The sequence below is a fragment of the Danio rerio genome, chromosome 14 (genome assembly GCF_052040795.2).
Source record: "Danio rerio strain M-AB ecotype USA chromosome 14, GRCz13ab, whole genome shotgun sequence".
Classification (NCBI taxonomy): domain Eukaryota; kingdom Metazoa; phylum Chordata; class Actinopteri; order Cypriniformes; family Danionidae; genus Danio; species Danio rerio.
The window spans coordinates 26810205-26835025 of NC_141034.1; the positions used below are offsets into that span (position 1 = coordinate 26810205).

The 24821-nt window shown below is 36.4% G+C and overlaps 2 protein-coding genes across 3 annotated transcripts in view; both read left to right on the forward strand.

Annotated features, from left to right (window-relative positions):
- The window catches only part of gfra4b (GDNF family receptor alpha 4b), a 117420-nt gene extending 95626 nt beyond the window's left edge, over positions 1-21794 (forward strand). The window contains exons 4-8 of the mRNA XM_087281465.1: positions 2612-2957; positions 9452-9561; positions 12695-12829; positions 17341-17504; positions 20716-21794. Of these exons, the coding sequence (XP_087137591.1) occupies positions 2612-2957; positions 9452-9561; positions 12695-12829; positions 17341-17504; positions 20716-20856 (896 nt within the window). The 3' untranslated portion in view covers positions 20857-21794. The remainder of the gene's footprint in view (positions 1-2611; positions 2958-9451; positions 9562-12694; positions 12830-17340; positions 17505-20715) is intronic.
- Positions 1-24821, forward strand: part of atp7a (ATPase copper transporting alpha) — an 813718-nt gene that overhangs the window by 291183 nt on the left and 497714 nt on the right. The gene's annotated exons all lie outside the window — the stretch shown is intronic.

Sequence of the window (24821 nt, forward strand, 5' to 3'; positions counted from 1 at the left end):
AAACGAATGCTAAATCAAAACTTTTTAAAATCCCGAATCAATATTGGAGTTACTTTTGCACACTGGAGGAAGGATGACACCATGGTTGAAGTATGTCTGTTAGATAGGCCTCTAGTCATGCAAACCTGATGTAGATTTTGTTGTTTTACGAATGGGTTATATGCACAGAAGTGTTGTTTAGCCACTGAAATCTTCCGGCGCTACATTGATGTGACTATTTTCAGTTTCATAAGGTTCATAAGGTTTTCATAAAGTTTAACAACGAAACATAAGTCAATAGCGCTATTCCGCCTGGCTTGCTTTACTTAGGTGAATTTGGTTTTACATACGCATTGGTTCATTTTGGAACAGTGTGGAACAACCTTTGACGGGCTCCTTGTATTGTTTACCATGCTACTCTAAATATTTGGTCTGCAATAGCATGCTAGTAGTAAATGTAATTCCTGAACCCCGCCGGCAACCACTAAGCATACAGTAGTCGCTTTAGGACAAAGCAAGTGAGAGCATGAGACCAGCGATTCCTGCATGCATGAAATATTGCAAATCATGACAAGTTTTGATTGCTACACAAAAAAGTGCTTCATATACTATAGTTTTTCAAATGGAATTTTAGTATTATGAAGTGCTATAAAGTTTTCTAACTGGCAAATGACATGAACTAGTGGGTTGTCTACTGTCATCTTCAAGGTGCGCGCCTTCATGTTTCAGGAGATGTGGCTTTGGATGGCAGGGGAAGGACTTTGTTTCAAAGATGTTATGCTAACCGGTTAGCATTTTGGCAGATCACCTACTCTACCTTTAACTAGGTTAACTAGGTTAAATAGGCAAGTTAGGGTAATATTACTGTAAGTCAAGTCATTGTATAACAATGGTTTATTCTGTAGACAATTGGAAAAAAATATTGGTATTTTTATTTTATTATTAATAGTGAAAATAGTAAAAAGACTTAGTGAATTACAGTGAAAAATTCTTTGCTTTGTTAAAAATAATTTGGGAAATATTTGAGAAAAAAATCACAGGTGGGCTAATAGTTTTAACTACAGCTGTAATTTGCATAAATTGTCATATTTTATATGGGTTTGTTTAAATTTAAACTTTTGAGCTCTTGATAGCAAATCGTCTTGTCCATAAAATGATAAAACCATCAATTTAAACTAGTTTGTATCCATGATTCATAGAACCCCCAAAATTAACAAACTAATCTGATAAAACTGAAGGGTCACAGATAGTCTTCTGTTAGGTCTTTACTCAAACTCAACCTGCTGAGATCTTGACTGCAACATTGACATTGAATTTGACTTTAAATCTTTGACAGCATAAAAAGTCTGTTCAACAACAAGGGCTTTTGCACCAGAGGAAACTTTTCATAGAGGAAACATTCTCATATCCTGCTGAAAAGGACAGCATATGCTGGTTAGGTATGTTTTAAGGAATGGCTGATGGCTACATGCATACAAACACAAAACCAATATTTTTTTACAAAAGAAAAATAAACTAAAACTAACTAAACCACTAATGAAATGAACAGTTTCACCAGATGGCTTGAATTTGCTTTATTTGGAAATACGTAATTAATTTAATCTGATTGGAATGATTCTGTAGGAGAGTGAATCATGCATAAATCAAACAAACAATATATTACAATCACAGATAAATACAGTTGAGCAAAGGTAAATGTGAAACAAACAGTCGTTTATGGTTTCTGGGGAGTTCCGATTGTTCAAGTTCTGTACCCAAATAACAAGATGTAAAATAACACTGCATAGTCTTAACTGCATTAATAATTAAATACAGTGAATCTTTTTAAAAGTCACAACTGTATCTGTACATTTGTTTTGTGCTTAAATGCTTTAAACTATCTTGAAACGCTCACACAGTCACATGCATTAAAAACACATACACACAACTGATAAACTTTCACTCTATTATTGTTCCTCCCTGCAGTGATGCTACAATCCTGCATATTGCGGTCAACAATAGTCCAGACTCAACAATTCACATCCTGCAACGTGACTGTTGTGGATGCACACATTGTGATCTCGATGCAAAGAAATTGTGCACCCGCAATTTATATGTAGCCTTCCATACAAAACATTGGCACTATAATTTAGTGTTGCTAGTCATAAACATACATAAAGCTAATGTAAGTGGCTAATGCTGCCGTTTTCTGTGTTGTTTTCTTTTCTCAACCTCAGTGATGTGTAACAAAACAATTCTCTTTAGGTGATTTAATTTCTTCCCCCTCCTTTTGCTCTTTCAATTGCGTAATATATACATCTCCAGTAAAATCTATGATGCAAAATGAAATCACGTCTTTTTAATGTCTTCTCTCCTCCAGCTATCTATTTTATAAAATGTCTTAATCGAATTTGTCGTCACTTCACTTCTCATGTAACTTCAGAGATCCTAGTGATGGAGTGAATGCAACACCGAAAATAGGCTGAGGGGGAAATTAAGTTCTGTGGAGAATGCCCTGGTTGCTACAGTAGTTCCTATAACTATCTGGTGCAAAAACTCATAATATAGCCCGTTCTGGCCATGAGCTGCCAGTATATATACTTTTAATCACTTCAGTCAGTCCTAACGACTGCAACGTTTGAATTCTCCACAGATTCTGAAATCGGGATGAGCACAGTGAACCGTTGCCTGGATGCGGCCAAAGCTTGCAACATTGATGACGTTTGCCAGAGACTGCGCACCGAGTATGTGTCAACATGCATCAAGCCCTCCACCAAATCGGGTTTGTGTAACCGATCAAGGTGCAACAAGGCCTTGCGGCGATTCTTTGACAGAGTCCCTGCAGAGTACACCCACGAGCTGCTTTTCTGCCCTTGCAGCGACATGGCCTGTTCGGAGAGACGACGACAGACCATCGTGCCCAGCTGCTCCTATGAGGGAGAAGATAAACCCAGCTGCCTCTCGCAGATGAGGATCTGTAAGGCCGACTATGTTTGCAGGTCAGTTTCAGAGGCTTTGACAGCCACATACCATGTGGGCGGCAGGATTAAACAACTCACCTTGCATGCACTTCTTTTTTCAGAGTAAATAAAGCCTCAGCTTTTCTATAGCTGTCTAGAGAAAGAAACACTCGCATATTACTGGTGATAAGAAAAAAAGCTGTTCTTCGCCATCCTTGTAATCCATGTTTGAATAAATGGTCATTGGACAGAGTTATGAGACCCTGAAATGTTTTAGAAGTCAGATGTTTTCAGATAAATCACATGATTGTGAATTCAGTATTGAGCAGTGCAGGTTAGATGGTCCTTCATCAAGACTAATATCTAAGACTAATATTATTCTAGCATACGGCAGTGACACATGCATTCAGTCTGTCGCTATAAATAACAAAGATAAATCCATCTGTTGATGATTAATTGGTATTAACGATGGGAGCTAATCAGTTCTGGTATGAAAAAAATTTATTGGTTGTGAGGTAACATTTTTTCCTCACTCTTAACGAGTGATTAAATGACTCAGATGCCTTAGTGAATAACAGCAAGAAAAGCAGCACGCTGTGATTATGAGGACTGTTTATTAAAGACGTTGTCATGATTTTGGCATTTAAACCAACTGGTTGATCACAGGTTTTATTTTTGTGGAACAGCCATGGACAACAGAGAAAACCAATGTTAGAGGAATATTCCACTTTTTAAAGAAAATACACTCATTTTTTTGGTCACCTAGAGTTAAACTGTTGAGTTTTACCATTTTTTAAAAATCCATTTGGCCGATCTCTGATGGAAGTTAGCTCAGCATAAATAATTAAATTAGATTAGACCAGGGGTCTCAAACTCAAATTGGCATGAGGCCATATCAGTGACTGACTATTCATAGGAGGGCCGTTTTAATACTCAAGCTAAAGAAAAACGTGGAAACCTGATGTAATTGATGCTCTCAGACATTCTTCCCTAGAGTATCAAAGCTCCTTTTTGTTTCTTGTTGTATGTATTGAAGGAATAGTTTAAATTGCTATGAAAATACTACAATTGAATAATAGGCATAATAATAATAATAATAATAATAATAATAATAATAATAATAATAATAATAATAATAATAATAATAATAATACTAATAATAATAATTATTATTATTATTATTATTATTATTATTTTTTTTTACTCAAGTATTGCTTAACAGATAGCATGAGACTGACAAAATGAGGTAAGTTAACTTTTTTGACTTTACTGGCAATTGTTCTTCTTTACAGCAATCTTTATTGTAAAACTATAACAAAGAGGGGGAAAATATTGACATTACTTTAACATGTTCAATTCAGCCAGCAGTCAAATTTTACTAAGGCACATTTTTATACAAATCTTAATATGCATATAATGATCTATTAATAAGACCATTTGAATCGAATATTAGCAAAATGATCATATTTTAACCACCAGCATAATATGTAAGCCATGAAGAGGAGTACAAAATACAGGCGGTATAAAACTGATTATAATCAAATGACCCTTGAATGTTTACAAAAATAGAGATTTTGTAAAAATAGAGCACTTAAGGGCATATATTTCAATGTATTTTTTAATCAGCCCCAGAAATAATCTGCAAGTGTGTTATCCTTGACTGCACGCTGAGAGAAACCAAAGTTCCTTGAACATATAGTACAGTAGTTTAAATGTCCATTATGTGGGGGGTCAAAACCACAAGTGGCTATATGTGACTGCACAACAATGGAAGCGATTCAAAAACATATGTTTTGCCGAATCTTGTTATAATTTAAACGTCAGTTGCGGGCCAGAGGGAGGAGGAGGGTAGTCACAAATGGCCTGCAGGCAGCAGTTTGAGACCCCTCACTCTCAGAAAAAAAGGTACAATGAGGGTACAATTTTGCTCCTAGAGGGAACAAAATATATAATTGTGCCTTTAAAGGTCCCAAATTGGTCCTTAGGGCACAATTTTGTACTCAAATGGGCCAAAAAGGTACAAACGTCCAGATTTAGGTTTGAAAGGTACACTTTTGTACCTTTTATAGCACATTTGGGTACATAATTGTACTGTAAAGGACCATTTTGGCACCTTTAAAGGTACAATTATATATTTTGTTTCCCTATAGGAACAAAATTGTACCCTCAGCTTATAAGATCAAGACACCATATAACACTAATTTTTAATTAATTAATACTAAACATTAATACTAAAATACATAATTTAAAAATATAAAATTAATAAATTGATTGAATAAAATACTTTAATAATTATTTTTTTAATTTATTCAAATGTTATTTTTTCTCAAAAAATATTTAAAATTTAATGTAGAATTGAATGTAATTTTAATAATTAAAAACGTAAATACTGGTCTTTACTTACTGTTTAAGACCCTAAATGGGATTTAGAATAAGGATCATGCAGAGTGACAGTATCTTCATTCAGGTGGAGATGTTGCTGTCTCTTTAAGAATGCGGCTTGTTGGCAGTGTTTGTTACTGAGGCGGTCGAGTTTGCTCATGCTGGCTGTTTACACAGAACTTCGCACGATTTTCAAAGAAAAGTCTATTTTGGAGTCCACACTTTTCAGGTAAATATGTATTTATGACATATTTTCAGTTTCATTTTTACATGTGACGCCATGTTCTACTGCTTTTGTCTGACTCTCGTGCCTCGGCTTTCCCCCGCTTAAAGACCGCGAAAAAATTCTCCGACTGCTTGGTGTACGTTTGCCTGCAGGATGGAGTTGGCTAAGAGGTCTGCAGCTTATTAAAGAAGTTAATACAATATGATATTGAAGTCACCGCGGGACATAACGTTATTGAAGGTGAGTAAGTTAACTATATGCTATTAGTTTTCTCGGTGTAAAAACACACTTTATCGCCTACGTATTCGCGCCTCATATCTTACGTTACTGCTTTATTAATAAGTGTTGCCACTGCGGAATATAATCGCAACCCAGATAGCAAAACACTCGGGCCAGTTCCGGCTAGTTTCTCGCCTGCCGGAGACTTACCCCTCGGCCCGGCTCCATTTGCTGTACTCGGACAGGATGCCTATGGACTCACTGCTCTATTCGGACTGCTTCAATCGGGCAGCAGTAAGTGAGCCGAGGCTGCCGCATCCGAGCCGGAATCGGCCCGTGAGCAAAGCGAGCGATTATGTAACCATGGCTAATTACAAACGTGGTGTGTGTATTCCTGTACACATCTTCATTTTAGTGTCTACATTAACGTTGAGGAGTGTCCACAAACTCTCATGTCCAGAATTGTTGGTGCTTCACTTATGTTAATGCTTATGTTAATGTATAATTATTAACGTACCACGTTGTATGAATCGACGTTTTAAGTAATGCTTCGTTCTTTAATGTAATATTTAATGTAATACCTTACAGTATTTTAACTATTTTATAAATATCTAAAAATAAACAAATAGTTATTATTTTCTCTTATTGCTTTCCAGAAGTTTTTAAAGTTTCCATTTGACCTTCAGGACAGTTGGAACAACAGAATGCAGCCTAACAGCATCAGACCAGTGAAGGCATTTCATATGAAAGCATGGCTCAGTACAAGATGCAAGTATTTCTCATTATCTGTATACCATGGTTTTAATGGCTTACATACTATTTTAAATTTGTAGGTTTTTACTTACAAACAACAATAAATGTACACATATATATGTTTCAAATTATTTTCTAGGTATTCATCGAAAGATGAGAGATCAACTGAAGAATGCTAAGGACCTGACTCTAAGGTACTCTTTCTAAATTTTCTCTACTTGATTAATATTATTAAATTCTAGCTTTGTATGGATTCCTTCATATTTGTTTGTATGCCACATATTATGTTCCAGGAATTGATTTTACAGCAGCACTTATCATGTTGCCAGCCTTGTTCAGCGAGAAACTTCAACATTTTGCTGTACTCAGGTGCGTAAGTTGTTTTCTGTTTAGTATATGCTGTGATAAATGCATTTTATAATTCTTGATATTCTTTATATTAGGATTGCAAAGCGGGTAGTCACCTTACAGCAAAAAGATCGCTGGTTCGAGCCTCGGCTGGGTCAGTTAGCATTTCTGTGTGGAGTTTGCTTGTTCTTCCCGTGTTCGTGTGGGTTCCTTCCAAGTGCTCCGGTTTCCCCACAAGACCAAAGACATGTGCTATAGGTGAATTGGGTAAGCTAATTTTTCTGTAGTGTATAAATGTGTGTATGAATGAGTGTGTATGAATGTTTGTATTACTGGGTTGTGGCTGGAAGGGCATCTTTTGCGTAAAATGCTGGATAAGTGGGCAGTTCATTTCACTGTGGCGACCCCAGATTAATAAAGGGACTAAGCCAAAAAATTAATGAGTGAATGAACTTTATATTAATCATTTTATCTGTTATACTTTTTTTTAAATCAGTGAATATTAATTATTTCACATTCTATGCATGTTGACTTTCTCTTCATCAATGATATTAATGAAATAATTGCTTTGTTATTTACAGTGAATCATCTTCACCACATCCAACAGTTCAAGTACAGGAGGACACCACCGACTGGACCACAAGACGAGTCATGGCAGTCTTCAGAGTTGATGGCATTGTGATTGGCCGGGTTAATGGTGTGGACGAATATACATTTTTATCCATCTCATTTGAAGAACACCTTGATGTTTCTGCAGTGGAATGTTTTGAATGAACTGTGGACGATGACAAGCCTCGACCCACTCCAGTTACCAGAGTGATCAACCTTGTTTTTTGTTTCTCTTAATGCTCTTGGATAATAATCACAATCATCAAGTTAATCTAGCACACTGCTCTCATTCATGCATAAAGCAATTTTTTAAATAACTTGTGGTCCTAATGACTATCAAAGAACATTTTCCAGTTATGAGTGCCTTACATGTCATGTTTACCAAAAGCATAAACGTATTGTGTTACAACAAATTACAACTCTTCTTGAGGAAGTTGAGGAAGAATCTACTGATGTTGAAGAAGAGGCTACTAATGTTTTTGGTTTTCTGCACTGTTGATGCAATTTATAGAAGAAACATTGCCTTCATTCTGAAATACAGAGAAAATGTTGATGGCAAATTATTTATTATGACTGCGCATTCTGACTAAAGACAAATACTTTGGACTTTATAAAGTGCAGTACTTGATGTAGCCTGTGTAATGTGTTTATAAATCTTAAACAGTATTCTTGTGGTCTTTGTATTAAGTGTAGATGATTTACTGTACAGTGAGTGAACAATTTTTATTTGTTATCTAAATTGATCTTTTTACTGTTTTACATGTCTGGTTTATACTTGCTGTGTAATTTTATTACTTGACACATTCAGTTGTGAATTGTAATAAAATATGATTACATTTCTAAATAAAAATGGACATCTGCGAACCAAAATTATTTATTTATTTGTGCATGCAGTCACCAAAGGATCAAAATGCCTGGGTCAGTACCCTGAAAATGGTATATAATATAAGAAGGTACATTTTCGTACCTTCCTTGGGGGTACAAAATTGTCCCTTAAATGGTACAAATGTAGAAGGTACAATTTTGTACCTCTAAACAGAGGTACAAAATTGTACCCTTTAGGGTACCACCCCAGTGACGGGCCATTTGTACTCTAAAAGGTACAATTTTGTACCTTTTTTTCTGAGAGTGCTGGATAGACCATCTTGTCCCGGAAACCCCATGCCTCCCCAAAAAGTTTTTGGTCACAATTTATTTTGTTGGTCTGTTTGTTGAATTTAGGTTACATTGCTACTAATTCAAGTTAGATTATAAGTAGACTAAAGATGTGGTTAGAATTGGGGTTAGAGTTAAGGTTAGTGTAAGTTGACATGTACTTGCAAAGTTTCTTATAGTCCGTTAAATGTCTGTTGAAGGAGCAGTATCAACAGATATTAAGCAGACAGTCTACTAATACTCAAATGGACCACGAAAATAAAGTGTTACCAAGGTTTTGATGTTTTTCCAATTTAAAACTTGACATTTCTATAGTTACATTGTGTATTAAGGACTTTTAATACCTTATTAAGAGAAAATTAAGCTGCTTTCTTCTTGGTCAATATATTAACAGTAGGAAATGTCTACTGTCATTCATAGTGTATTGATCAAGGAATGTAACAAGAATGTAGGCGCAATGATATTACTCGGTGCAGCTACTTAGTTTTGACTGTAATATAATGATGTGCGCCTTTTGTGAAGCTGCTTTGGAATGATAATTATTGTAAAAAAAAAAGCATTGAATTGAATGGTTACCTATCTGAAGACTATTTTCGAGCTCTGCATAAGGGGACTTAATTATTAATCTAAACGGTTGGTTAAATCCCATTTATTGGTGAGAGGAACCGTTTTGGAACTGTGTTTTATTGCCATGTGATGTCCAGTGTAACATCAAATTTTATCTTGAGAAGCAGATTTGGACCTTGCCATGATTATGTCAGTATGGCCGCCACACTTATTAGAACACATTCTGTCTGCTTGGCTGCTTTCCACACATGTACTGCTTGTGCTTGTTCTACAGGTCCCGTTTGGCCCAGTTTCAGTACGACTGCCAGCCAGACGAGCAGTCTGCCACCGGCTGCACACAGGGAAACTATGCAGCTTGTCTTATTGCTTACACTGGAATGATAGGTAAATCATTTAAACCCACTTTATGCTATTGTTCTGCAAACTGGTAACCGGATTTTGGCTGTTTATTTCTCAGTTTTATTAAAACAGGAGCAAGGCTGATGTAATTCATTTGGAGAATGATGCGTTTGTTATTTTACTGCTCAGAGAAACATGGAGGGACCTGTGTGTCTGTGATGAAAGACTATAAAACTAGCCAGGCACTTTCAAAGTCACGGAGAGATTGATTTCACTTCCCAATAAAACTGAATGAAAGCAATATTTTTTATGAGTTTTTTTTTTACATGGGCTTTTTTGTTTGTTTAGTTCTGCTTCTTGCTCATTTGAGCAAACAGAATCCTTTTAAAATAAATTTCTTATTTAATCATAATATTTTGGACAGGAAATTTGATTTCATTATTTTCAGTAATACATATAAAAATATTAAACATACTGTTACTTATATTCCTAAAAAAACTGTTGCCAAATTAGAGAAATGCATATTTGTAAAGTGCATTTCCGACATATCACTAGTTTCTTGTTCTGAATAATGTCAGATTTTTCTACATTCTACAGATTTTCTACATTCTACAACAATGATTAGTAGATATAAGGGAATAAAGGACTTGCAAGGGAATAAAATTGTAACCAGGAAGTCGGGTGACAACGGAGTGAGGATCCAAGTACGGCTTTATTTAACAAAGAATGGTCAGACAGGCAATGACCAACAGGTACAAACAGTAGCACGATGGCAATCCAGAATAGTCAAGTCACAGGCAATAAGGTCGGTACAAGATCGACATAAATGAATAACATAAACAAGGAAACAAGGCTAGGGTCAAGAACCACGGAATGACTAGACAAAGACAACACTTCATAATATTACAGCAAAACAAGACACAGCAAAGTGTGTGGGAATGTCATTGTAGAGCAACACAAACAGCACAAAGAGTATAAACCAGCCTTAAATAGACCATGTTATCAGTCATTGATCAGCTGTGTGTGTGTGATAATCAGAGATCTGCAAACAGTTTTTTTTGGAGTTTGTGCATGATGGTATACAGTATGTAGTTCATAAAGTGATAGAATTGCAGTCCGGGTGATGGTGCATGTTTACCAGCGATCTGCAAGCCTGGATTGCTGGTGATCGTGACAAAAATCTAGATGAGATATTGTAATAATTCAGTAATTAACCTTATTTAAATCTACATATTAGTAGACTATGGACCATGATTCAAATCTATAAAAGATTCACCATCAAAGTTTCATACACACAAACACCCACACAGTGCAGCCCTAAAGTAATTAATTGTCAATTTAAATATTTATGCTCTATTGCTTATGCTTATAATCTATACCATTTTGTCAGAAATGCTTTAATCAATTAAAATATAACAAAACATATATGACATCTTTTAATTTTAATATTTCAAAAGGATAGTCCAAAATGAAAATTTACTCGCTATTTATTCATCCTTAAGTGTTTTTAAACGATTATACACTATTTTTCTTTATTCTCTTGAACGCTAAAGAAGATATTTTGAAGAAAGCTAAAATCCTGTAACTACTGACTTCCACAGTAGGAAAAACAAATATTATGGAAGTCAATAGTTACAGTTTTACAGATTTCTCAAAATATCTTCTTTTTTTTTCGTGTGTGTTCAACAGAAGAAATGATTTTGTATTTGGAGCAAGTAAAGAGTGAGAAAAAGATGAACTTTGAGTTTTGGCTGAAGTATCCATTCCAAGTCATTTTCTTTTCGGCTTAGTCCCTTTATTAATCTGGGGTTGCCACAGCGGGATGAACCACCAACTCATTCATCATATGTTTAATGCAACAGATGCCCTTCCAGCTGCAACCCATCACTGTGAAACATCCACATAAACTCATACACTACAGACAATTTACCTTACCCAATTCACCTACACCACATGATTTTAGACCTGTGGGGAAAACTGTAACACCTAGCAGAAACCCATGCGAACAAGGGGAGAACATGCAAACTCCACACAGAAATGCCAACTGACCCAGCTGATGCTCGAACCAGCAACCCTCTTGCTGTGAGGTGATTGTGCTACCCACTGCGTCCCCGTGCTGCCCTGCTGAAGTATCCCTTTAGGTATATCTATTAGCAGCTTGGATTGAAAAGTTATCTGCTGATTTAGAAGAGGAGTTACAATTGTGTTTAGATTAAACCTTAAAAGTAAAAATATACCAAAATTAAATGTGTCTGTGATGAGTGTGCCTATTGAACAGGTAGATGTAATTAGGCTTCTTGGGGTTCTTATTTTTAGTAGGTAAAAGTGGTCAAAACAGATCGATAAAATGTTAAGTTATTGGAAGAGTTTATCATTTATTAGTAGATGTGTAAGATCTGTACCACTGTACTGTATCTCTTAAATTGTGCAGGCAATGGTTCTTTCTTATCTAGATTAATGTTCAGTGGTATGATCGAGTGCGTCAAGTAAAGACTGGGATAAATTACAGTTAGTCCAGAATGGAGCTGCATGACTTATTTTGTACTGCTTTAAAACTTTAACAAAACTTTACCAAAACAAAACTTTAGGTTGGTTATTGCTGAAGGATAGGGTAATTATTTCTCTGTTGTGTTCCTATGAAATATTTCTTTTCCAAGCGTTCCAAGTGTATTGTACTGTCAACTTACATATAGTAATGTCATAATTTTACACCAGGCATGTGTCAAAAAGAAGTTTTTTTCTACCTGTTTCAAAAACAAATGCAATGAATGGAATGAAAACATGGAATGAATTGCCATCAGACATTACATGCTTTGTAACAAGTAAAATAAGGTTTAAAAAAAAATTGTTGAAGAAATATTTAATGGCACAATATTAAATAGATTGTTGATCTGGAAGTATGAATTTTGGGTTTTATGTTTTTGTAGTGGTCTTTGTTGTTATGGAATGTAATTTTGTTTTGTGTTTGATGGACCCTTGGTAGAATAGCCACTACCTTGGAAGTGGCTAATGGGGATCATGATAAATAGATAAATAAATGTAGTAAACCAAAACGTGACATTTTGTACACATATATCATGTAATTTCTATAGATTTACTTTATAATTATCTCATTTATGTATAAAATGCTAATAGAAATCACAAATATCATGTACACAAAGGTCTTTTGTTATTACAGGCAGTCCAATCACCCCAAACTATGTGGACAATTTCACATCCGAAGTGTCTCCCTGGTGCTCGTGTTCAGCCAGCGGGAATCTGAAGGATCAGTGCTCTGACTTCCTGGACTATTTCACAAACAACGTCTGTTTACGTAAGTCAGTGCTGCTCCTGTACATCATCTGTGTTGGCAATCATTTCTGAGTCACGGACATCTGAAATGTGAAAAGACATTGCATGTGCAGTCTGAAAGAACCATAGGGTTTTACTGTTAGTCAACAGTGCAAGGCCAGGACAGAATCAGAGTTCTTTTTCAATTCCATTGAGCGACAGCTTATCTATTATTTTTAAGCAGAATTCAGAATTTTAAACACAGCATGCATTAAAACAGCACATGAAGATCTGCAAATGAAGGCCACTGCAGGTTTCTAAATGGGTAATGCAGTCATAAATGTAATTACATTGAGCTGCCTGTACTCTTTTAGAATTCTTATAAAGTAGAAGTTTCCACTGAAGTTGTATGTCCTTCACAAGAGCACAGAATAGCATAAAGCATCCTCTTGCTATTCTGCTCCATTAGTCATACGTTCTTATATTGTATGTCAGCCTAGCGTTCACCACCACTGCACAGAAAACCTCCACAGAAAACAGTCAGCCTGGCTCTTTTAAATGACAGAACATTTCAAAAATTACCTCATCTGTCTCTTATCACTTGCGTCCTTATTCTCCATTTAAGCAGAACCAGGACACACTATTTGAAAAGCATTTGATAAGTGTGGCTTTTTATTTGTCTGCAAACTCAATGCTCTTGATTGCTCTTTTTATTTCATATTAAAGTTACAAACTTACTTTTTCCAAACACTACAAGATTAGTTTACCCAAAAATGAAAATGACCTCACCATTTACTGAACCTTATGTGATTTTACAGTTTTCTTTAATCGTTTTTGCCATAAATTTCACAACCCTGGTGTCTATTTTCAAATCCCTAGACAAAATATTCACAACCGTATTCACAACACTTCTTTCAAATACTTGGATACAATACACACGTCAAAGATACTTTGTTCATTAACCTAAAATCACCTTTTCAATATAATACAATTAAAAATCAAATCAATCCCATTTCCAAATGCAAGGCAAACATCACATATTAAATAACCATGTATTCATATAAATACCATGATGCAAATGTCAACTGATATAAGCACTCAAAATAATAAGTAACTGTTGCTTTACTCTGGATGCATGGAAACTGATGTACAATTTTACATGTTTAGATGATGAAAATTTCAGGATAGATCAAATGACAGTTACCACAAAAGATGAGCCAACTGGACTACACTATCTATAGATTTCATTGTTATTCATTTATTATGGTTTATATGTTCCATGTACCACTTCCACAGACAATGTTTTTATATTTGAAATTACTGTATGTAAGAAAGTCCAATCACAGAACCATAGCTGAACAATTTCAGGCCTGGATTTGCATTGACAGAAGGTTCTTTTGAAGATTCTTGACTAACGTAAACCCCACTGTGATGTAGAGGAGAACCTGTGGACAAATCCACTAAACCAGACTGATGGAAACACAGATGCCAAAATAGAAATCTGATATTTGGAAATACTTTAATGCAAATTACATATGTGACATTGTAGTTTATATGGATTTCACATGTTAGAAATGCAATACATGTCAAAATATTACAAAGATTACCATAATACTTTCAACCATTATAATTATATATTGCGTCCGAAAAATTATTCATAAAGCTTCACTTTTTCCACATTTTTTATGTTACAGCCTTATTTCAAAATGGATTAAATTCATTAATTTCCTCAAAATTCCTCACAAAACACCCCATAATGACAATGTGAAAAGATTTTTTTAAATTCTTGCAAATTTCTTAAAAATAAAAAAATGTGAAAAATCACGTTCACATAAGTTTTCACAGCCTTTGCCGTGAAGCTCTAAATTGCTTCCACTGATCATCCTTTCAGCGGCTTAATTAGAGTTCACCTGTGGTAAATTCAGTTGATTGGACAGGATTTAAATAGGCATACACCTGTCTATATAAGGCCCCAGTGTTGACAGTGCATGTCAAAGCACAAACCAAGCATGAAGACAAAGGAATTGTCTAGACCTCAGAGGCTGGGAATGGTTACAGAAAAATTTCTGCTGCTCTGAAAGTTCCAATGAGCACAGTGGCCTCCATCATCCATAAGTGGTAGATGTTTGGAACCACCAGGACTCTTCCTACAGCTGCCATCTACTGTAGCGGCCATCTAAGCTGAGTGACCAGGAGATGGGCCTTAGTCAGGGAGGTGATCAATAAACCGATGGTCACTCTTTCTGAGCTCCAGCGATCTTCTGTGGAGAGAGGAGAACCTTACAGAAGGACAACCATCTGGATAGATGGCCAGTCAGAAGCCACTCCTTGCCTGGAATTTGCCAAAAGGCATCTGAAGGACTCTCAGACCATAAGAAACTAAATTCTCTCGTCTGATGAGACTAAAATTGAACTCTTTGAAGTAAATGCCAGGCATTACGTTTGGAGAAAACCATGCACAGCTCATCACCAGGCTAATACCATAACTACAGTGAAGCATGGTGGTGGCAGCACCATGTTGTGTGGATGTTTTTCTGCAGCAGGACCTGGAAGACTGGTCAGGATAAAGGGAAAGATAAATAAAGCAATGTACAGAGTCATCCAGGATGAAAACCTCCTTCAGAGTGCTCTTGACCTCAGACTTTCAGCAGGACAATGACCCAAAGCACACCACCAAAATATCAATGGAGTGGCTTCACAACAACTTAGTGAATGTCCTTGAGAGATCCAGCCAGAGCCCAGCCCTAAATCATATTAAACATCTCTGGAGAGATCTAAAAATGGCTGCACACCATCACTTTCCATCCAACCTGATGGAGCTTGAGAGGTACTGCAAAGAGGAATGGGCAAAAATTCCCAAAGACAGGTTTGCCAAGCTTGTGGCATCATATTCATAAAAACTTGAGGCTGTAATTGCTGCCAAAGGTGTATCAACAAAGTATTGAGCAAATGCTGTGAATACTTGTGTACATGTGATTTTTCATATTTTTTTTAAATTTCATAAATTTGCAACAATTAAAAAAAAACAATTTTTCACATTGTCATTATGGGGGATTGTGTGTAGAATGTTTGAGGAAATACATTAATTTAATCTGTTTTGGAATAAGGCTGTAACATAAAAAATATGGAAAAAGTGAGGCGCTATAAACACTTTCCAGATGCACTGCATACTGTTTCCTTCTAAACGTATGTATAAACCATAAACAAACCTGTATCATATATTTTAAACAACAGTATTTAATGATTGTTAAGGATTTTTTTATTGAAACGATGTCCATCTTGTGTGCTGGTGGCTTCTATAAAGAAATTGACACAGCATCCAAAGTTTTGAACACCGGAAAATCTGTGTTTAAAGAAGTGACTGTTTAGTGTTTTGTGTAGTATCTAGAGTTTTGTAAATTCACATCAGGGCTCTGAAATGTGTGGCAAAACAATAAAAAAAAAAAACTGTAAATCTTTTAATCTTGGAGTTTTCTGAATAAAAATTAAGATGTTTTAAAAAATGTTGGTTGGTGGTACCCAATGGCATCCATTGTAAGAAAATTACTATGGAAGCCAATGAGGTCCACCAACCAGTATTCTTCATAATAACTTTCTTTGAAGAAATAAACGCAAATGAGTTTTGAAAAAGGATGAGTAAAAGATGAAAGATTTCATTTTTTTGGATGAACTATCCCTTATCTATATGAATGAATTCATTACCGCAATAATCATTCTAACAAGCTGATTTCTGGCTCAAGAAACACTTTAAAATCTGTCAAAATAAAATTATTATTATATTTCAAATTAAGCTTATTGCTTCAAAACAAACAAAAATTGCTGTTTTTTGACTGCATGTATAATTAGCTATTTTTATTTAACCATAAAACACAATGTTTTTGTTGCATGCTATAAATGTAATAATTAACTATTTATATAATTTAGTCTCAGCAAAAGGAAAATATATTTATCTATTATTTCCACCATTTGAAATATGACTTGATTTGGCTTTGATGTGCATCCACAGATAAGCTGTATTTAGATTATCTGCTAAAGTTTTGCATCTGACATTGAGTCAGCCACGTTTGTGTGATTAAAATGTGAAGATTTATCTAAAGTGCAAAGCTTCTTCCAACTTATTTCAGGCAGTGCAAGTATAAATGAATTTCTGATTAATATCCAGCCCCCTCTTCATCACACTTCTCCAGTGCCGTTCTCACGTTTCTGAAGGTCCTTATGTATTATATATAGCGATTCATCAATACGGTTGCAATATTCTGCTCAGTCCTGTTCAAACAGAGATCTCTTACATGAAGTAACTCCTCAGACAGCCAAGTGGCAGCTCTCGGAGTGAGCGATTCGAGCGGATGAGAGTGATGTTTGGTCAAGCCACTCATCTGTGAGTTAATGAGAGGATGTGGAGAGGCAGGTGCAGCCGCGTGGCCTGAGCGGAATATTGAGCGCTCGAAAAATGGCCCAGAATTCAAATAAGTGTCTGATAACAGAAGCAATTGCAAATGAAAATTATGTCTGTTTCACTCAGAGCTGTGCATGTATTGTGTGTTGGAATATTAGAGAACGCTCTCCTGACGTTTGGAAACGGATTGGACTTCACACCCACTCCCACCCAACTGCTGCGGTTAAACCCTGCCACAGACAGGGGGCCATGGAGGACGACGTCTGTGTTTGTCACGCTGGAGACTGAACAGAGCACTCTGAGCCCAGCTAAACCCACACAGGTGAGTGTCAGTTTGGTTATGCCTTTAGAACAGCCTTGATTGTAGTGTGGCTCCAAAGGAAACTGGCTTCACACAATAAACAACCATTTCATCTGTGCTGCTGAGAGACTGCAAAATTGGACTGATTTCTCTACAGCTCAAAGCCCTTATGAAATGGAAAATGGGGACTGGAGAACTAGGACTGCATGATCCATTGAAATAAAAAATAACTTAAATTGCAAGGGCAGTTTAGTGCACTCATCAAATTGCAGAGGCTGTGATTTTTTTTTTCACGTAAATATACAGTATTTCTTGCATGTTTCAGTGTGAATATGGCACAGTGTTCTTTTACACATGAGCAGCTTAGGGTCCACTGTTTTAGCACAATGTTTTCATCTAAAAGGTAACCATTTTATGTTTTTTCGCCTTATAGTGTGCACAGAAATGGTTTTAATTCACTTTTTAAAAAATGATCTGGAGGTGACCTTGGCTGAATAGGAACATACATTCAGGTCCATAAATATTAGGACATTGACACCATTTTTGTGCTCTATACACCAACACAATGGATCTAAAATAAATAAAGTCTGAAATAAAGATGTGCTTTAACTGCAGACTGTCAGCTTTATTTTGAGGGTATTTACATCCAATACAGATGTATGGTGTAGGAATTACAACAGTTTGCATATGTGCCTCCCACTTGTTAAGGGACCAAAAGTAATGGGACAGTTGGCATCTAAGCTTTTCCATGGCCAGGTGTGTGTAATTCCCTCATTAGCCCAATTACAATGAGCAGATATAAGGTTCAGAGTTAATTTCAAGTGTGCTATTTCCATTTGGAATCTGTTGCTGTCATCACTCAAGATGTGATCCTAAGAGTTGTCGCTGTCAGTCAAGCAAGCCATCATTAGGCTGAAAAACAAAACAAAACCATCAGAGAGATGGCAAAAAACATTAGGTGTAGCCAAAACAACTGTTTAGAAAATTCTTTAAAAAAACACCAGTGAGCTCAGCAACATCAAAATACCCGGAAGACCACCAAAACAACTGTGGTGACCAAAAGAATTCTTTCCTTGGTGAAGAAAAAACCCTTTACAACAGTTGACCAGATCAAAAACACTTTCCAGGAGGTAGGTGTATGTGTGCCAAAGTCAACAACCATGAGAAAATTTTTACCAGAGTGAATACAGAAGGCTCACCACAAGATCCTCAAAAACAGGCTCTAAGAAATGACTTTACAATTCGAGGACAACATCCTATAGACAGATGAGACCAACATCAACGTGTACCAGAGTAATGGGAAGAGAATAGTATGGAGGATGAAAGGAACTGTTTATGATCCTAAGCAGTGAAACATGGTGGTGGTAGTGTCATGGCGTGGGCATGTATGGCTGCCAATGAAACCGGTTTTCTTGTATTTATTGATGATGTGAATGGCCAGGTCAATCCCCTAATCTGAATTCGATTGAGCATGCATTTCACTTGCTGAAACCAAAAAAAGCCCCAAGAACAAGCAGGAACTGAACACAGTTGGAGCAGAGGCCTGGCAGAGCATCACCAGGAATAAAACCCAGCGTCTGGTGATGTCTATGTGTTTCAGACTTCAGGCTGTAATTGACTGCAAAGGATTTGCAACCAAGTGTTAAATAGTGAACGTTTGATTTATGATTATTATTATGTCCCATTACTTTTGATCCCTTAACAAGTGGGAGGCACATATACAAACTGATTTGGATGTAAATACCCTTAAAATAAGCTGACAGTCTGCAGTTTAAGCACATCTTGCTTGTTTAATTTCAAATCCATTGTGTTGGTGTATAAAGTCTAAAATTTAAGAATTGTGTCGATATCCCAATATTTATGCACTTAACTACATGTGTCTGTGCTGGAATTTCTAGGAATTCAAAACAACTGTGGAATTCAAACTTGTGATTCTTTTTGAAGATCTGAGGAACATCAATGTGTAAAAATTATTATTAATATTTTGTTCAATTTATATTGAACAACAAAAAAGTCATATAGTTAAAAAAAGTCACATAGTTACATTTGCTACTGTAGGTACAATGTATCTGAATATTTCGTTGAAAAATCTCCAAAAATTTAATCAAATTTTTAAGGTTGCAGTTTCATTGTGTGTCCATTATTTAACTGCCTACTTTATTCTTGCTGTGTTCCAAATATGATCAGTCCACCTTCTAAAGGCACTTTGGAGTTAGATTTCATGATCGTCTTATTTGTAGGGTTGTTCTGAACTGAAGAGCTCAAAAGTGGCTACTTCAAAGTACATTTCATAATGAAGGATTGAAGAGTAGTAATATAAAGTATACTTTTGCTCCTGTGATTCTTAAATTTGTGATGAAAGTAAAAATTTGACAAATAAGTGTGATCTAAGGAACAGTTTGTCAGGTCCTCTCCTGCTCTGCATGGTAAACCCTTCAAATACTGTAGGGCATGTTGGTGAGATCCTCAAAATGGAATGCTAACCTAGGTAGCAAAGAATTCTGGCCCAAATTTGGCATAAAGTTGGCACAGCAGGCATTCATCTGGCAATGCTATACAGCATGTGGACCAAACATGGCCTGTGTTTGGCAGAGCTGGCACCATCTTTAAGGTGGCACACAAGACTTGGGCCAGATGTAAAATGTAGTATTTGGGCCAGATGTTACAAATTGAGATGTAGGCCACGTAAGTTTGTCCTGTCTAGTAGTAAAGAAATTAAATTCTACAAATTAGGTTGCTTTGAGAAAAAGTCTGCCTGGTTTATCAATTTCATTGCAATTGTGACGCACATACCAATCTGGTCTAGTTCAGGCCCAGTTATGTGTTATTAACGTGGCTGAGACTTGGTTGAGATATGGTCCATGTTTGGCCTTTGTCTGGAAGCCAAACTTGGTCCAGTCATGAACCGTAATTCAATGCGGCATGTGAGCCAGGCAAAACCTGATTGTGTGGGCTAGAGCGGGGCCAGAGCAATTTTGCTATGTGGGAACTAACCCAGTGGAGTCCTGGATGGAGTTCTGTGTGGATGGGGTTTTCATGGTCCAGCTGGGTAAAGTAGTTAATAAATGCCTATTTATTGGCAAACAATTTATAGATTGGGCAAGACCTTCAAATTGTTGTCAAAATCACTAAACTTGCCTAAAATCATAAAAATTTTCTGTATAAGAATCCACATGTGGTCTAGGAAACCAAATTGCCATTATTAAAAATGCTTTCTTGTCTTGTTCTTCAGGACTCTGTGAAGGTGAGACTTTGGTCTGACTCCACCCCGTCCTTCGACACACAGCAGAACTCTGCTCAAGCACTTGCCGTGACATCACTACTTGTCTGGATTTGTTTGTTTCTTAGCCTCTTGCTCAGCTGTGATCAGTAAACAGACTAAAGACTTTTGGGACATCTCTTCTGACAGGACCATGGTTGTGGACCAAATGGAACATATTCAGCTCCAGAGCTGGAGAAACTGGCCATACTGGCCTCATTTTTTCTGACATTGAAGTCATCGTGTTATCTCTGTTTCTGTGGAGCCACCAGTAAAACCTACAGAATCTGAATTCGCAAGGCACTTTTGTAGAAATGAATGTGGTTAGTCAAACACAAAGGCCAGTGGAAAATGTACCTGTACATATGTAAATAATGTCGCCACAGAGTCAATATGAAACTGTGCTGTTTATTCAGAATTTCATTGTAAAATCATATTTTTTCGAATCGAATTCAAAAGACTAAATCTAACAAGTTTCTAAAGCCCAAATTACCTTCTAGCACTCCAAAATCAATTCCTGATGAAATGTGGAGAGGAGTGAAATGAAGCTTTTTCTTCTTTCTTTTATAGTTCCTCATGCATCAGTTCAACCATTTGGAGAAACCCTTGAGGAAAACGGATTTAATATCATTCTGTTCAACTTGACTGAAAAGAAGACATAGGCTACTTCTGATCAATCATGAAATGGTAAAGCCTTTGGGTGGGAGTAAACAATACTCTTCCCGAGGCCCTCAAAATATAGACTGTGCTATTGGGACATAAGCTACTTCAACTAACCAATCTTCAGATGCTGATTTGAGACTCATTCATCTTAGTTCTGGCATCTCCACAGCTTTGTTTCCTGCCCAGTGCTGTGTCTTTATGTATATTATGGTATGTTTATGAGGAGTCCCGGTGGCTGTGATTTTGAATATGAGGGACTGCGGCCGGAGAGGCATTTAAGGGGTCCTGCTCAAGGTCTCTTGATGTTTTTAAGGTAGGCTGGGAATCTCATTATGGAACATTCTTTGGTTCATCATATGGCACTAATAAAAGATGCTGGTTCATTTAAAGCCTAATGCTGTTCCTTTGAGACTGTGAATCTTTGAACAAACTGGCATTAAAATGTGGAAAAGTTAGTCAGTTGAAACTCCACGTGGAATGTGTCTTTGTCAGAAGCACGCTTGGGGCCAAATGTGTGGAAAAACGGTTATTCATAAGTAGAAGTGAAGCAGTAGAGATTTCTTATCTGACATAGAGATAGTTTATGGACAGTTAAATCAAGTGAACTGTGGCAGGGGGAATATTTGGATCTCAAGAAGGGAAGAACATTTCGTCAAATCTTGAGTGTGGTAAATCCATTAATTCCACAAAGATATATTTTGTTGAATGCTTTTAATTCTTCAGCAAGAACTACAAAAAAGTAAGTAAAAGTGATGTTATTGCCTATCTCAGATGTGATTTTTGAGGGAGCAACATTTGGACACTGGACCCTGAGCTGCTCATATGTAAATAAATGAAACAAAAGATTGCATTTATTTCTAATGTGCAATACATTACTAACATATATAAAGCATTTCAAGCATCTTCACAATTCTTACCTACAGTTTAATGCAAACATTTGGGCACCTCTCTGTGGCTGCATAATTATGTGCTCTTTCTTTATAAGAGAAGAAGACAGTGAAATGCCATTTTCAGCCGGTTTCTAGAGCAGGCTAGATAATGTCATGTTTTTCAAACAGAAATACACAGTGTAGCAGTATTGAGATGTGTGAAATTAAATTGAAACTGAAAAATAGGCTTAGCAAAAGTTTGGGCACCTTCTCTTTTGTGTGGATTTTAAAACCTGTAGTCACTTAATGCTGATTGATGACAACACAAAATTGATTTGACTGACTCAGTAAACCTTAACAATCCCAACACTGGTGCAACCATGAAAAAGCTCATTTGATATTGCTAGTTGTGCTTCTCTTTATTTTGCACCAGAAATTAGCAACATGGCAACCTCAAAAGAACTTTCTCAGACCTAAAACTAGGATAATTCACCAACATGAATTAGGAGAAGGATGCAAAAATATATCACAAAGGGTTAAAGTATCTATCTTTGCAGTCAGAAATATAGTAAGAAAATGGAAGGCCACAGGAACAATTCTTAAAAAGAAAAGATGTGCTAGACCAAGAAAAGTATCTGAAAGGCAAAGAATGGTTAGGATGGTCAAAGGCAAACAACAGACCACCCTCAAAGAGCTCCAGGAACATCTTGTTGCTGATAATGTCATTGCACATGGTTCCACATTCCAGCACATTCTTCACAAAGAACAGCTTAATGTAAGGTGATGCAGAAGAAGCCTTTTCTGGATTCTGCCAACAAAAAGAGTCATTTTAAGATATACAAAGGCTCATTTGGACAAGCCTGAATCATTTTGTAAAAATATACTGTGGACAAATGCCATAACTATATCAGCAAAAGAAAGCAGCTTTCCAAGAGAAGAACCTGCTCCCTACTGTAAAATGTGGTGGAGGGTCCATCATGCTGTGGCAGGCACAGGCACTGGAAACCTTGTCAGTGTTGAAGGTCCCATGGATTCCACCAAGTATCAGCTGAATCTGAAGATCAATGTTCAGAAAATCTGTTAACCCCTTCAGACCCTGCGTCCATTAAAATGGACATCAAAGGACATCCCATTTTTCTGAAATTTGGAACATCTGAAGGGGTTAAGAGGCAGGTTTGGAAGTTTCAGCAGGACACAGTTACAGATCTATTAAGGAATTCAAGCTCAGACATAATATGATGTTCTTAAATGGCACATCCCTGTCCCCAGACTTAAACCTCAATGAAAATCTATGAATTGGTTTGAAAAGGGAAGTTCTCGCTTGGCACCCATAAAATCTGACTGAACTGGAGAACTTTTGCAATTAAGAATGGGCCAAAATTTTTTCAGCAAAAATTTAGGAAAGTATTCTTGGCTATAAGAAGCTTCTACAGGCTGTTATTTCAGCAAAAGGTGATATTATTCTGTTGGGGTGCCCAGATTTTTTTGCACTTATCTGTTTTTGTCAAGACTTGCATTGCATCTGCTGATTAAATAATTGTTGTCATAAGTAAAATGTTGTTTTTCCCTAGGGTATAAAATATATCCATATGAAAATTATTAGGGGTGGCCAAACTTTTGCATAAATCTGATGACAAATGATGTGACATTTGACCAAATAATACAGAATAATAATCATGTATAACATAAATAAAAGAATATGTTGGAAAGATAAAAGAAAATGAATCATAATACTTCTTATTTATTACCTGCTATCCATTAGTTGATATTATAAAGCTTTTAGGATCGTCCTATGCACAGCATTTCTCTTCAACTAATGTCAACTCATGTCTCATTGGTTTTGATCTATATATACGGGGAATGATAAACTGAGTGATGTTCTGAACCAAATTCAAAGTGAAATAACTCAGAAACTCAGTCAGCCGCTTTCATCATGGTCTGTTACCCAATTACGCAGGATATCAACATCCACAGACCCACATGGAAAAACACTGCAGTTGTCTTGGCTCTGAGCCCAATTATAATGCAGCTTTTCCATACCAATCCATTTAAACACATTTCATTGATTTGATCCCAGACACAGGTATGGATTTCTTAAATAAAACTGGCCTATATTTAAGCAGAAATCATGGGTTGTGCTTTTAATTTCCTTTTGTCTAGTTCATGTGTTAGCTCATTAGAAATTAGCCTTCGTTTATTCACTTTTTCGTTTCTTTTCTATGGCCTACACTGCTAAAGGAAACAATTGTATACATTAGGAGAAGCAACTACAAAATTAAAATGTGATCTTTATGTGATCTACACCCTACGGTTGTGGTAGCTTTTATTTCAACCAAGCTTTGTTCATTTGCTTTAGCTGACATTTGAAAACCGGCTGCAACAAGCACATTGCATCACATTTTGGACTGGATGCAAAATATTTACTAAGCCCATATAATCATGGCGCTGGGGGAAAATCAATTAAATCTATTTGCTGAGGCGTGTTAAAAAGAGTTCACTTTAAAAAAAAAAATGAGCCAGAGGCCCAGTCCTGAAAGGGCAGTGCTA